Raw genomic sequence first — 15,938 nt, 5'->3', positions numbered from 1 at the left:
GAGGGATTACGGCGAGGGATTAAACGGTGCTCCAAGGTCGCACCAGTCATAACAATTACATTATGCAGATTAGTTTATAATCAATGCAAATCGTTTTGGTTGAAGAAAAATAAAAAAAGAAGCTACCCGTGCAGAGTATTATTGACTCCCCCCGTTCTTCGCGCATGCGCCCAATTGACAATAACTCCCTTGAGACCCCGTATATAGCCTAAAAGCCCGTATGTTGCCCCGCAGCAGGAGTCGTCGCCCTTTCTTTATCCAATATATTGCGGCATGTAATCAATTCATTCTCCTATTCCTATAAGACAATATTGCTCTGACTAGAAGGCTTTTCTAGTCATTTCTAGTCTTTGTGTTCTGTCCTCCATTGTAGCGCCATAAGACAAAGCATTATGTATTTTGTGCCTAATGACTATATTGTTACACTCCATACCCAAGGAGTTAACAAACAAAAAGTTCGACGTTTATTGTAGAGCCGCTCTATGATCGAACCTCTACCGAGTGGACTTTCGGCCGTTGTCGGGGGTGGGGTGGTTCGCACCCCCTTGGGTACGGGCCTGTATGGCTGAATATCAACTAAAAGCTATCACAGCATCAAGTCATGTGACTGATGACGTAATCGACATTGACTGGCTCTTCATCAAAGCCAATTTTTGTAGGTATTGTGCGCGGATACAGGAAAAGTTCTGACCTGTTCATAAAAAAACGAAAAAGGTGTCGCCTCAATCGATTGCCTGATTTCCCGAGTCCTCTTTCAATTTCCCTTTGAATCGCCTGAATATTCATTTTTGGGATCTTTGGGTTTTTCGGGTGCCGTACAGCGAATGAGTGGATACAATGGCTCCAAAATAATTATTTATGAAAAAAAAAACAAAAAAAAAAAACAAAGAGCCAAGAAACAGGCAAGTGCAAAATTATCTATGAGACCACCCCACCACCCCAGAAATGGAAGCAGCGCGGAGCTTGGGCCCGAGCTAGCTTTCGCGCCAGCTTTGGAGTTCAATATGGCGGGTGGTTTGACGCAGGTCACTTTGGAAGTACAGGGGAAAGTTAAGTGGACAGACCCAGGCCGGGCTTGTATTCCACTCAAACATGGATCCTTACATCTACTGAGGCAAGGACTCTCAGATACTTTTTTCGTTCAAATCAAGCAAACTAAACCAACAAAATGCTCTTCGAAGATCAAGGTAAAGTCTTCCTTCGAGAACGACAACAACATTGCAGCTGCTAGACCTATTCTTAATGTTTTCATAAATATTATGTGTCGTCGAACGAAATGATGTCTTTGCATACCACCAGCAATTCTAAACCTTGAATTTTCTAAGTAATATCCCCCGAAAACCTGAAATTCCGACATTCTTCTTTGCATACCCCAAGCAATACTACTAAAGACCTTGAATTTTCTAGGTAAGCTTAATTTCCCCCGAAAACCTGACATTCCAACACCTTCCACAAGTACATACCATGTTCCAGTCATAGCAGATTGCAGACCAGATCCAGTATATGTAATATAAGACTTTGAATGCTCACAGAAAGTTTAAAAATATATACTGTTTTTTTTCTCTTACCAAACAGCTTATAAAGCATGGATTCAGGTTTCCAAACAGAAATCAAAGGCTGGCATTGACCTTTTCCAACAGCGCAAACACTCTCGTGTTAGAAGAGGCTGATGAACTTCAGCTGCAGAAACTAATCACTGCTTTAGGTGATATCTTCGAGGGTTCTATTCCTAAAGGTAAAGTTTTTTTAACAAATAGATATCATTTTGTCATAAACAACAGTCATGCTACGTCTTGTTGCGTATACGTTTTCTTGGCACAATGTGACATAATTGGTGCATCTATTAGAGGACAGATGCACAATTAAGATGCTTTCTTATGTTACAATCTAGTTTTGAGAGCATCCATTCCCATGCCTAAGGCCAAGAGTGCGTGTGTCCTCTATTAAGCCTGGTTCCATATAGTCGTAACAGTCGTAAGGGTATAACAGTCGTCAAGGGTGTGTCCCCTGAGGCAACTCGCAAAGGTTATGAGTAATGATCTTTTGTTTACGGGACGCAGAGCTCTGAATGAGTAGTCCCTGTGACTGCCGATGGTGATAGATAATGATTTTTTTCAGACGACTGTTACGACCCTATCGACTGTTACGACTATATGGAAACCAGGCTTAAATACATGGACCCTTAACCAATCAGAGTGCACAATTTGAGAGAGTTGTTGTATAGATTATTATAGAAGTTGCTACAGTCTTTGTTAGGATAGACATCCCCTTTTTCACTGTTTTGGCTTATAGATTCACTGAGACTTGAGACTTAAATATTGAATGGTTACAATATGTTATAGCCATGTGTCTTTAAGGCATTATTACCATTAAAATAAGAGGACAATATTTGTGCTATTTGTATATTTTCTAGATCTATCTACAACTAGACATTTAGCTGAGTCATCAGAAACAAGAACTTCCACAAAACGAAAATATGAAGACATTGAGGTAATACTCTCTGACTTTCATTGATTGAAAACACCAGCATATGTAGGGAATTTAACCTTTTTCTGATTTACGAAGAGCATACCATAAATCTGCAGGAAATCAAAAAAAAGTTTTACAGGGATATGAAGGTTTCTTTTCGTTCTTTGAACCCAGTCCCAGTGGACTGCAGTCAAGCTAAACTGGAAACAAAGGCAAAAGATGGAATAGATAGAAAATGAAACACTGTAAAACCCTTATCTCTATTAAGCCCCCTCCCCCTCTGGGGCCCCAATTTTCAAATACTGTAAGCCCCATATCTCTATTATTCCCTCTCCCCTTCCCTAAAGAAACATAAAAATATAGGGTAGCATTTTTCAAAGAGTACAAGTGATTCTTGCTTGGCTTAATGTAAGAGAAGGACTCCAAAGGTCTTTTTATGTTAGCAAGCATAATATACACTAAATCATAGCATCTGAGCCTAGTATTCAAAATGGGAAAAGAAGATTTTGAAAAAAACGCACTCTTTCTCTTTGAGACAAAAAAGAAGAAATATTGTCAGCACTTATTTACTGCAATGACTACTGTATTAGATGCATGATCCATATGATGTGCATGATCCCTATGATCTGAATTGCAATTCTTGCAAATTGAACTTCAGTATAACTATGATCTGTACTCAATAGTAATACTTATTGATCCCTTGCCTTATTGATTTACTATGTTCCACTGTACAGTATTATTTATGCACTGACAGACTGACAGTTGTTTTGAATTCTTAAAGAATCAGCCCTTGAATAGTGCAAGAAAGTCATCCACTGGCCATCACAGTGAAGCAAATCAGCACTTGGTGGATTCATCACCTAGACACGCACAGCGGCTCTCTTCCATGCTGAAGACACCAAGATTGAAAAGGTACAAACTTTGAGTCAATAATGCCTAGTGCACACTGGTGACATAACGACCTGGGAACGCACACTCAGTTTAGCCCGACATAACGACATTGACAAAAGAAAAAAAACATGTTTTTTCTCTTTTGTCATTATGTACATGTTGTTATGTCAGGTTTATGTTAAAATGTCGAACCATTCACACTTGAACATACAGTACAGGAACAACATGTGGGACAATACCAGTTGAACAGGAACAGCATGTTGATCGATACCAATGAAATAGGAACAGCATGTTAGTCAATACCAGTTAAACAGGAACAACATGTGGGTCAATACCAGTTGAACAGGAACAGCATGTTGATCGATACCAATGAAATAGGAACAGCATGTTAGTCAATACCAGTTAAACAGGAACAACATGTGGGTCAATACCAGTTAAACAGGAACAACATGTGGGTCGATACCAGTTAAACAGGAACAACATTTGGGCCAAGCCTTTTATGTATGTGTGCTTAACCCTGCTATGCACACTATGCTCAAAAGTAAACTAAGTTCAATCTCCTTAAGGCAAAAATTTGATAATAATTTGTCCAATATTCACAGACCTGTGGCAGATATCTCACCAGAATCATATCGTAAATCATTGTCAGCCAAGACTCCACTTTCAGAAAGGAGACCTTCCCCAGGTGAAGTGTGCTAGACTACTGTATGACAGCTGGTTTCAATGCCATGAACTTGCTAGTGAGTCCTGTTTCAGACTGAATAAAAATTTCTGAAGGTCAAGGATTTTTTGTTTCTGTGATTTTGTTGACAACCTTCCCTTAATGTTTTGCATATCTAGCTGACAATCTTCTCTTATGTACGTTTTGTAAATCTAGCAGACAATCTTCCTGTATCGAGCAGCCAGAGCCCTTCTTTATTTTCCTTTTATGGTTCAAATAACAGTTCAGCTGTCTCAGGCTCCAAAATAAGGTAATAGTATATATTATGGCATAGTTACAGCATATAAATGGTTAATGTTTTTTGGTTATAGTGTGTTACACTTTAGTTTTGATATACTTAGCACTGAGGTAATTGTACTGTGGCTCATCCAGATCTCATACCAAGGTCACTCCAAAGGGCAGGCTGCGATATAGTCTCTCCAGAGACTTTTCCTTTCACAAAAGAGCTCAAGTCACTATTCAAGACAAGACCCAGCTGACTGGGTAAGTGTAACCACTCTCCTTGTCACTCAAAGCTAGCAACTCTTTGATGATAAAATACAGACAACTTGGATTATCATCCTTCAAATATTAATTAGATCTTGGCAATACATGTTATATTCTCCTGCAGGTTTTCTAATCTTGGTAATACATGTTAAATTTTCCTGTAGGTTTTCTAATCTTGGCAATACATGTTATATGAATGCCATACTTCAATCTCTGCTTGGGATAGAACCTTTTGCACAAGATCTGGCTAACAAGGAGTTACACAATCTTGTGTCAAATTCACAGTGTCTTCTCAAGTAAGTATCATGAATAGAGAGGTTTGTTTTGCAAGACATGTGGTTAATGTTGTGCAACCCAGAGTCTTAACTAAGTATTGAATCTATGTATTGTGGGACATTTCGCAATTCATGCGGTTAATGTTGCCCAATTTTTTCATCTGTGACACTGGTTATCTCTGCACTAAAATCATACAGGTGCATAGGAATACAGTAGTATGCCAATGTTATAAGGCATTATTATAGTATTAAAGGAGCAGTGTCATGGAAAGAGCAATAGTTCTCCGGGCCAGAAACAACGAATTTCAGTCAAATTCTAATATTGAACTAAGAGGCTTTGGTACATGTGGTAGACTTAAATTCAAAGGAAATGAGCACAAACTGTCAATAAACATACAGTAGTTTTCAAAAAAAAAAATTGCATATTATTTTAACAAGGGATGGACAGCTTAAAGTTCAACTGTTTGTAGGTAATTAAAAGCCTACAATAAACACTGACTCCAGACATGCAAAGTACATACCATGACGCTGCCCCTTTAAAGTGAAAAACACTTTATTGCTTTTTAGCCAAAGTGTGCATTTCATGTTCCATCAGCAAATTGTTGTTGCTTTATATGTTAAATCTATAGAGGATTATGTATGTACATATCTGGTACAGGGCCTGTCGCAGTGGGAGGGGCACTGGGGGCATGTGCCCTCCCAATAATTTTGAAAGCCATTTGAGCAGTCCCAAGCCTTGATTTTAATTCAAGATTTTGTGGTACAGAGCCCTTTTTCACATGTTTTGTCCACATGTTCACAGGTCAGCCTATGGGTTACTCTGTTGCAAAAGGAACAAATGTGAGCTGGATGTTCAAAGGATGCATTTGAGAAAATTTAAGCGGCAAATATCCGAGGCTGCCACAAGGTTTTCAGGAAATTTGCAACATGTGAGTAAGGGCCTGTAAAGGCTGGTATGTAGCTGTTTTTATGATACAGTACATAGGATCTGTTTTGAGTTTGGGTTGATATTTCTTGAATTTCTGAATTTTATTGGAGCAACGAAGAACATGTTTTATCCATATCTTTTATATTCGATAAGGTTGAGTTCGTCAAAGAACATTCAATCAATAATCTGTATTTTACAGTGCAACCAGTAGAACCCTGAACACCTTACAGTAAATACTGTATGTGTGGAATGGTTATTTTCTTCTTATGACACATGTTTCTAGTTGACTGTTTGAATATCTCACAAGTGATTGGTCGGAAAAAACATCCAATACATACATATTTCCTGTGTTCACGTTTTTTCTGGTCGTGCTGTAAGAGGATATCATTTTAACCTAGTAAGACTGTACATTTCGTGGGTTTTGATTTCAGGATGCTCATGAGTTCCTTTGCCAAGTTCTGGATCAGCTGAAAGATGATGTGCTAAAGCCGCTGACAGAAAGCCCCAGTGATGGCAAGGTACAGTAAGACCCAGTAATGACAACGTACAGTAAGCCCCAGTGATGGCAAGATACAGTAAAACCCAGTAATGACAACATACAGTAAGCCCCAGTAATGGCAAGGTACAATAAGCCCCAGTAATAGCAAGGTACAGTAAGCCCCAGTAAAGGCAAGGTACAGTAAGCCCCAGTGATGGCAAGGCACAGTAAGCCCCAGTGATGGCAAGGTACAGTAAGACCAAGTAATGGCAAGGTACATTAAGCCCCACTAATGGCAAGGAACAGTAAGCCCCACTAATGGCAAGGAACAGTAAGCCCCAGTGATGGCAAGGAACAGTAAGCCCCAGTAATGGCAAGGTACAGTAAGCCCCAGTAAAGGCAAGGTACAGTAAGCCCCAGTGATGGCAAGGTACAGTAAGACCAAGTAATGGCAAGGTACATTAAGCCCCAGTAATGGCAAGGAACAGTAAGACCCAGTAATGGCAAGGAACAGTAAGACCCAGTGATGGCAAGGTACAGTAAGACCCAGTAATGGCAAGGAACAGTAAGCCCCACTAATGGCAAGGTACAGTAAGCCCCAGTGATGGCAAGGTACAGTAAGACCAAGTAATGGCAAGGTACAGTAAGACCCAGTGATGGCAAGGTACAGTAAGACCCAGTAATGGCAAGGAACAGTAAGCCCCACTAATGGCAAGGAACAGTAAGCCCCAGTAATGGCAAGGTACAGTAAGCCCCACTAATGGCAAGGAACAGTAAGACCCAGTAATGGCAAGGAACAGTAAGACCCAGTAATGGCAAGGTACAGTAAGCCCCAGTGATGGCAAGGGTCAGTAATCCCCAGTGATGGCAAGGTATATACAGTAATCCCCACTAATGGCAAGGAACAGTAAGACCCGGTAATGGCAAGGTACAGTAATCCCCAGTAATGGCAAGGTACAGTAAGCCCCAGTAATGACAAGGTACAGTAAGACCCAGTAATGGCAATGTACAGTAATCCCCACTAATGTCAAGGAACAGTAAGACCCAGTAATGGCAAGGGTCAGTTATCCCCGGTAATGGCAAGGTACAGTAATCCCCAGTAATGGCAAGGTACAGTAATCCCCAGTAATGGCAAGGTATATACAGTAATCCCCACTAATGGAAAGGAACAGTAAGACCCAGTAATGGCAAGGGTCAGTTATCCCCGGTAATGGCAAGGTACAGTAATCCCCAGTGATGACAAGGTACAGTAAGACCCAGTAATTGCAAGGTACAGTAATCCCCAGTAATGGTAAGGTACAGTAAGACCCAGTAACGGTAATGTGACAGGGTCACTAGACGTATATTTTATTCTTTATTTCACTCTAGATTTTGTTGTAATTATCTTGTGTTTTTTTTGGGTGCAACTTACTAATCGTTTAGGAATGTAGTTCCATGTTGTCAAACGGATGTATGCAAGCTACACTCACCTGCGATAACGCGATTAGTGGGCGCAGTATTTGAGCAACTTTTTTTCGATAAATTACTTTTGATTTATGATACAATTATCACTAGAGATAAGCGATACAAGTACAGGACATTCCTGCCGCCCATTATAATAAGGAAAAGGCATATGTTGACAACAAGTTGTAGAATCAAAAGAATGTTTTCCCAATAGGGGTCACATTCAGCTAGCTTTCAGTTGTGTTTGAGTTACTACGTTGGAAGGGTTTCAACTTGGATTTGTTGGAGAAGACTAAAGAACGACTGCTAGAGGAAGACTCTATTCTTGTTTCCGTTTATTGTACGTTAAGTGTGTGTGTGTGTGTGCTGAAGTCAGTGATTTCAATAAATTTGCCTAAAGAGAATCCTTGGATCTTCCTCGTTTCTGCGCGACCACCATGCCCTCATCCTGTTACAGTAAGATACCAAGTAAGGAGGTTTTACATATCAATATTTGTCAGTGTTTTAGTTTACAGCATATACTTTGTGTCTCCATTACTTTGAGCAGTCAATATCTCCAAATAAATAAGGCCAAGTAAAAAAAAATATGCCCTTCTGTCATGGAAAAGTTATGATATTGCCTATATACGTTTTATGTGTTTTTAATTGCAGCAAGTAAATGTTCTTTGCCCAGTAACAAGAAACTTTGAGTGCTGTGTGCTACACACTATCACTTGTAAGAGGTATGAGTTGTATGTACTACATACTATTACTTGTAAGAGATGTAACTTGTGCTACATACTATTACTTGTTAGAGATGTGTGTCTTTTCAAAGCTTACCTATTTTATTGAATAAATCAATTCCACAGTTGTGCAGCTTCTGTTACATCAGAAGAAATTTACCATGACTTCTCTCTGGATCTTCCCTTTTTGTAAGTACTATGTTTCTTCGAAAAGTAGGATAACTCATGGTACATGTAAATATACTGTAATTAAAGAACTTTGAAATAGAAGAGATCATAATACTAGAAAATTGTTTTGCACTGCTAATAATTGATTCACAACATTTTCAGGTTAGATGATGGTTATGAAGTGTCACCTAACATGAGTGGCCTCCCTGTAGATCGTCTTATCAAGTCATATTTCAGGGTCAGTACTACATGGTATGTCTGTACCTTCAAAACTTGCTAGTTCCTTTCCTGACTCTGTTGTTATCTTTTAGACAGAGAATGTTGAATATACATGTGAAGAGTGTAAACACAAACAGGCCACTATCTCCCACAAGTTCAGTAGACTGCCGAGGTAAAGCCACCCTTTTCCTAGACACATGTTTAAGTCTAGTAGGAGAAATTGTTTCATTGCTTAGTTTTGTTTGCCTGTTGTCCTGTTTGTATGTTTTAGGGTACTGATTTTGCATCTGAAGAGATACAACTTCGATAAAGTCACGGATCAACAGGAGAAAAAACAGAATAACATCAACTTACAGAAGTTTATCGATGTGGGTACGTACACATGAGAATAAGATCAATAAAAACACGTGTGCAACGTCTACTAAATCCCATATTAAGGACCACGCCCAGAATATAGTATGGCATTTGATATTTAGTCATATGTGCCTATTATTGGCATAATTTATTATTACCCAATTTACATCTATAGCAGAATTTACCAAAAAAAGACTAAAAACAAACACGTCCCCCCATTTTGAGATTTTGACAGTCAGTCAATAAAGTATCTAGTCAGCGGTATTCAAGCTTTCGAAAGTGCCTATCTTCCATCTCACATTGCGCTGTTGGTTTTCCTATAAAAAATAGCGACTTGTTTAGAAGTGCTATTCTGCTGTTTTTTCTTGTTAGATTTGAGTTTTGTCTGAAAACCCACAAGCTATTATTCGGCTGTACAGTAATTCCTATCATTTTGGTTGGATTCACTTCTTCAAGACCATTCATTCCCTAGACGATGTCTGAGTATCTTGGTCTTGTTGTTTCAAAGTTTACATTTATGATTCTTTTTCGCTTGTGGGTACTTCTTTCGGCCGATACAGGCCAGTTAATAGGTCAGTGTATTAAGGCATAACCTTTATCTCAATCAAAGCTGTTTAAAATGGAAGATATCTGAATGCGTTGCTTTCCTTAGGTAATCTATGCTCCAGTAAGACATCGCCTCCTTTACAGTTCACAGACAAGTCAGTAATCCTGTAAGTGCCTTTAATGATAAACAGAAAAAGTTAAAATATTATCTTCTACGCCTCAGTGAAAGCAGAGTAGTTTTGCTGACGGTTTGAGTGTTAGCCTTTCGTTAGTTCTTTGCTATGAGTCTTAACTCTCGAAACCTCAGCGAAACTGCTCTCTTTTCACTGAGGCGTAAAACATACCATTTAAACTTATTTTGAGTTATTTTCCTGATTCCATCACGACTACACAGTCCATCTAGTTTTTTTTACAGCTTGCCTGTAGTTTTTTCTAGTCATGCCACCTGTGTTATAAGGTGATGACCTTTTGTAAAAGGCCCCTTCTTGAAAAAAAACCCCCATATACATGCATCCTCCAAGAGATAAGATTCTCCTTGTTCTTTATTCCAGGAGCCCCCCTAAAGCAAAGTTCAAAGCCTTCAAGCACCCATTAGATGATGACTCTTTTGATGTCTCAAATCCATCTCCATCGGCTAGAAGAAAGCTCCACATCGAGTTCAATACGCCCAAGAAAAGGTAAATGCTCCCTTATCATGGTACACGTTCTCTTATCATGGTACACGCTCCCTTATCATGGTACACGCTTCCTTATCATGATACACGCTCCCTTATCATGGGACACGCTCCTTTATCATGATGCACGCTCCCTTACCATGATACACGCTCCCTTATCATGGTACACGTTCCCTTATAATACACGCTTTCTTATCATGGTACACGCTCCCTTATCATGATACACGCTCCCTTATCCTGATACACGCTTCCTTATGTACACACCCCCTTATCATGATACACACTCCCTTATCATGGTACACGTTCTCTTATCATGGTACACGCTCCCTTATCATGGAACACGCTCTCTTATCATGGTACGCGCTCCCTTATTATGGTACACGTTTCCTTATCATGATACACGCTCCCTTATCATGGTACACGCTCCCTTATTATGGTACACGTTTCCTTATCATGATACACGCTCCCTTATCATGGTACACGCTCCCTTATCATGGTACACGCTCCCTTATCATGGTACACACTCCCTTATCATGGTACACACTCCCTTATCATGGTACACACTCCCTTATCATGGTACACCTTCCCTTTTCATGGTACACGTTCTCTTATCATGGTACACGCTCCCTTATCATGATACACGCTCCCTTATCATGATACACGCTCCCTTATCATGGTACACGTTCCCTTATGATACACGCTTTCTTATCATGGTACACGCTTCCTTATTATGATACACGCCCCCTTATCATGATACACACTCCCTTATCATGGTACACGTTCTCTTATCATGGTTCACGCTCCCTTATCATGATACATGCTCCCTTATCATGGTACACGCTCCTTTATCATGGTACACGTTCCCTTGTCATGATACACGCTTCTTTATCATGGTACACGTTCCTTTATCATGATACACGTTCCCTTATTTCCGGAAAAAGTAGCTGAACTTTTTTATGTGCTCGACAGGCCCTTTTTCAAAGATTCGATACAAGCAGTAAGAAAATTCATAGAAACCGTTTTTAACTTTAAAATTGTTGCAAACTTTTTTATGTTGTAATCTGTACATTGAAAATCGTTTGTGTGCTGTAAACTGTTATTATGTTGAAATCTGTAAGCTGTAATCTGTTCGCAGAAGAACGTACAGTTTTTGAAATATATCACAATTTTTATTTCCAGTCACGGAAGTGCCAGCAAACCCAACTCCAATAAACAAAAACTGGACAGATTAACACCTCTTTCTATAGCAAGTGATAAAGGCGACTATAACAGCAGTATGAATCTGCTGGAAATGTGTGAGGAAGACCAGATGCAGTGGGCCATGAATGAAAGCCGTAACCAAAGCACAGAGATAGTGCCAAAAGACTTTGGTGATGAAATGGACTGTACTGACGAAGAACTGCTAAGCGGCTTGGAAGAGATTGAGAAAGACATCAATCTGAAACCTGCTGATAAAAATGGGTGTGATGAGTCTAGAGATAAAGAGTATGGGCTATTGGGTGGAGCTCCTACTCGTTCCGTGACCATCTCTGACAGTGGTGATGAGAGTGGACTTGAGTCCGCTGTAAGGACATCTAAGTTTTCCTATGATTGTAGCTCTGACTTAGCCTTAGGTTCGGATAATGGTGGCTCGCCCAGGTCATCACTGAGGAATGATGACATTAGTCCATGTTCTATCATGGACCATACCCCAACGCTGAAAAAGTTCACTGGTGATTTGATTATTGGTGTAAATGATTGCCATGGGAACAAAAGAACACATCCGAACAGTGTTGGCCTAGACACTAGTTGCACTTTTAATACTAAATATAGACCAAACCACTGTTCAGAAAAGAACCCAGGAAGAAGTGTGAGTCCTAGACGTTGTTCAGATAAGGCTGACAGCTCAATACAAGGGAGGAATAACTTCTCAGACGATAAACCAGGAAGGAGACCTGTGCTCAAGCCCTGCCATATCCGCACCCCCGACCCGGTAGAGGAGGCAGAGAGGTCTGACACTGAGTGCTTTGAGGAGAATCTTGCAAAGGCTATATCGAAAAGTTTACAAGATCAGGTACGAACAAGGTGTAAAACCTACTTGGCATGAATTATGTTTTCATCCTTGAATAGTGGGGGCCGGCGAGCCTCGTGCAGAACCGTGACATAATACAAGTAAACAAAATGTGTATTGACGGTCTTAAACATTGTTTCACAGAAAATGTCAAAAACCGAAGAGGAACAGCTTCAACAAGTGCTCGAACTCAGTCTTCAGGGTAGGTTCTCCATATAAGGGTAGGTTCTCCATTTAAGGGTAGGCTCTCCATATAGGGGTAGGTTCTCCATTTAAGGTTAGGTTCTTCATATATGTTTAGGTTGCCCATGTAAGGGTAGATTCTCCATATAAGGGCTGGTCCTCCATATAAGGGTTGGTTCGCTATTAAAGGGTAGGCTCTACATATAAGCGTAGGTTCTTCATATAAGAAAATGTTCTGCACATAAAGGTGGTTCCCTTATGTAAGGGTAGGTGTTCCAGATAACGATTTTGGTTATACAAAATGACTTGCTAGTGTGTTTTGATTACGGCCTCATTGACTATAAACACGTAGCCCATTTTAAAAGGCTCGATAAATTGTTTCATTATCAGTTATTTTGATTCTTATAAATTTCGGGTCTATAGAAGCTAAACGACAGAAGAGAGACGACTTGCAATCGCCTGATGTTCCAGAACCCGAGAATGAACCTCTTCACAACTCTACTGATTCGGGACTCCAGGTATGTATGACGTCATATGGGGCTAAACAATTCACTGACTCGGAATTCCAGGTATGTATGACGTCATAGGGGACTACACAGCTCCACTGATCCGGGAATCTACAGTGCTGAATAACGTATGCGCATGCGCGTGTTCTGGCGAAAACAAACACAACCGTAGTGTTGACTCGTTCGAGTAAAGGTACGAAAGGCTGACTTCAGTCGCTGTTTTGACTAACTGTACAGCATTAAAACCATACTGTACAAAAGATGACAGATTTGTTTGATAATAAGGGAGTCATAAAGAAAATTATAGCCTTAGTTTGGTCTAGTTTTCTTAGCATTCTTCGAAATATGACAGTTCTCCGGTAAAACGCCGCCATTTCAAAACAAAAAAGCTGGTTTAACCGCGCGGTACTGGAACTAGTCTTGCGTTTTTCAGCACTGTCCCGGGAATCCAGGTATGTACAGTATGACGTCATAGGGGTAAAACAACTCCACTGACTCGGGAATCCAGGTATGCATGACTTCATAGGGGGCTACACAGCTCCACTGACTCGGAATCCAGGTATGTACAGTATGAGTTCATAGGGGGCTACACAGCTCCACTGACTCGGAATCCAGGTATGTACAGTATGAGTTCATAGGGGGCTACACAGCTCAACTGACTCGGGACTCCAGGTATGTGTGACGTCATAGGTTTTAAGGGGTAAAGTACAGCTTGGAAGTATGTTAACATTTACATGCGCGATGAAGTTGCCATAAAAGTAGTTAAGTTTTCTGACTCGAATCCTTTTTACGCCTATTTAAATTAAGTTTGAAATAGGTAAAGGAGAACATAACTATTGTGTATGTTTATAACTGTCAGTACATTTATTAAGTCTCGAGTGTGATCCATTTATACAAGTAAACAACACTTTGAATTGAACCTTCTTGGACGATTTTCTGTGTTATTACTGTCAATCTAAATTAAAATAGGTGTATACAATCTTTGGTTACACTAGATACTAACTGAAAGTTTAAGGGTTTGATTTTTTACAGGATAATCCTGAGGATAATGGCGAAGTCTTGACGCACTCATATCGGTTGGTTAGCGTGGTTAGTCACCTTGGCAACATGTCTTCTGTTGGTGCGTATCACGTCTCTCACCACCCCATCTCTTTTGGGTACAAAAGAGATGGGGTTGTCAACTTTAGATGGGGAGGGACAGGGAAGGAAGGAGGTGTAAGGAGAAGGTGTGGAGGAAAGGGGGAATGAAGGAGGGGGGTGGAAGGGAGGAGGAGCGATAGGGGTAATAAGTCTATCATCACAGGGGTACAAAAGGGGTGTGGTGGTCAACTTGGGTAATAAGTCTATCATCACAGGGGTACAAAAGGGGTGTGGTGGTCAACTTGAGATTGGTAGGGGGGGACAGGGGCAGGGAAGGGAGCAGGTGGGGAGGAGAGGTGGAAGGAAGGGGACTGAAGGGAAGTGGAGCGATAATAAGTCTATAATCACACGGGTACAAAAGGAATGGGGTGGTCAACTTGGGTAACACGTCTATCATCACATGGGTACAAAAGAGATGGGGTGGTCAACTTGAGTTGGAGAGGGGGAGGGGTAGAAGAGGGAGAGGGTAGTCACCTTATCTGGTACCAACCCGTACTTATCACTTTCTTGGCATCCTGGCATAGGAATAGCTATTGATTCTGGTAAAATGGTTTGATTTTAGGGCATTACATCAGTGACGTCTACGACTGTAAGTGCGACGAGTGGACGAGTTACGACGACTGCACGGCCAGCAAGGTGGACGAACACAAGGTGCGCTATGGACGATCCAAAGTCGCGTACGTGCTATTCTATCTCTACAAGCAATGCGTCGACCAAGTCAAACGTTAAGTGTAGCAACTTTGCTTTGGGGCGCCAAGTACGGCAGACGATCTTAAACGGCCTCGTCAAATTACCTCCTTCTTGTTAAATTTGCACAAGTTAACCCCCCACGTGGACAAGCTAAAAACTTGTGTGCAGGCGATCTTGAGTCACTAAGAACTTTCTCTTGCTGCGGGAAACCAATCAATTAGTTTCCTGGACAGGTGCCGGACAATAACTTTCGACCGCCGATTGTTTTTAAATAGAGCTTGAAAACAAGGCTAAATGACCAATAAATGAATAAGCAATACATTTTAGACTAAATTGTAGTTTAACTAAAATTAGCGCTACAGTTATCGTTCAGTTGAACTGCATTCATTCTATGTTCCTACCTCATTCATATAACCGAAAATGACTGCCTCTTTTCCATCCGCTATAACTGCTTCCCGGCTTGCACAAGGAGCGCATTATCTTTGAATCCTCTTTTGGGGGTGGGGGGGGGGGGGGGGTTCTTTCGCTCTGCTTCCTCTTAAGCCCTGTACAAACTGCTCCATGCCAGCATTTTTGTAATAAGTTCACGCTTGACTTGCGTTTAATTCATGACGGGACCAAAGGCAACGCAAAGCCCCATCAGTTTACTTGTGTTTTCCAAAGTCAACCCAAGATTCCGCTGGATTCCGGTTAAATTCGGGTCTATTTGTCCCCTGATGTTGTAGCGGTCGTCATTTCTACGACTACGAGTGATAAGATGATATAAAAACTGAATTTAATCTGATAATTAGAAATTAGAACGTGGGATTGTGTTCTGCATGATACATTATAGTCCTATATCGGTTTTCCTTAATTAAAGATGCGGTAACGTTTATTCTTTTTGAAATGACGGCATAATTCGGACGGTAGCTATTTTTTTTCTATGAAAACGCCCAGCATTGCTGAATTCGTGTGCAAACTGCGCCAGCAAAGCTGTGATATGCTCGAATGACCAC

The 15,938-nt window shown here is 40.6% G+C and overlaps 1 protein-coding gene across 2 annotated transcripts; it reads left to right on the top strand.

Moving 5' to 3' along the window:
• The first annotated feature begins 978 nt into the window (after positions 1 to 978).
• LOC5521682 (ubiquitin carboxyl-terminal hydrolase 37) lies at positions 979 to 15,264 on the top strand. Of its 2 annotated transcripts, none has more exons than XM_032366863.2 (22): positions 979 to 1,187; positions 1,576 to 1,735; positions 2,414 to 2,490; positions 3,251 to 3,381; positions 3,963 to 4,045; positions 4,241 to 4,331; positions 4,454 to 4,564; positions 4,732 to 4,863; positions 5,645 to 5,771; positions 6,202 to 6,288; positions 8,343 to 8,413; positions 8,540 to 8,602; positions 8,744 to 8,819; positions 8,893 to 8,972; positions 9,072 to 9,172; positions 9,807 to 9,867; positions 10,252 to 10,377; positions 11,554 to 12,427; positions 12,569 to 12,626; positions 13,031 to 13,125; positions 14,146 to 14,233; positions 14,816 to 15,264. In XM_032366863.2, the coding sequence occupies exons 1-22, from the start codon at positions 1,005 to 1,007 to the stop codon at positions 14,980 to 14,982; spliced, it is 3,042 nt and encodes a 1,013-aa protein (XP_032222754.2). In that variant the 5' UTR covers positions 979 to 1,004; the 3' UTR covers positions 14,983 to 15,264. The 2 variants fall into 2 exon arrangements, with proteins under 2 accessions (XP_032222754.2, XP_032222753.2); XM_032366862.2 differs by having other exon boundaries at positions 4,238 to 4,331.
• The last annotated feature ends 674 nt before the right edge of the window (positions 15,265 to 15,938 follow it).

The sequence above is a fragment of the Nematostella vectensis genome, chromosome 2 (genome assembly GCF_932526225.1).
Source record: "Nematostella vectensis chromosome 2, jaNemVect1.1, whole genome shotgun sequence".
Classification (NCBI taxonomy): Eukaryota; Metazoa; Cnidaria; class Anthozoa; order Actiniaria; family Edwardsiidae; genus Nematostella; species Nematostella vectensis.
This window is presented reverse-complemented; position numbering and strand designations above follow the sequence as displayed.

Coding starts and splice junctions, on each gene's coding strand:
- LOC5521682 (XM_032366862.2), top strand. CDS start 1,005: ATGGCGGGTGGTTTGACGCAGGTCACTTTGGAAGTACAGGGGAAAGTT. Junction 1,188..1,575: donor AATGCTCTTCGAAGATCAAG/GTAAAGTCTTCC, acceptor CTTACCAAACAG/CTTATAAAGCATGGATTCAG. Junction 9,868..10,251: donor ACAGACAAGTCAGTAATCCT/GTAAGTGCCTTT, acceptor TCTTTATTCCAG/GAGCCCCCCTAAAGCAAAGT.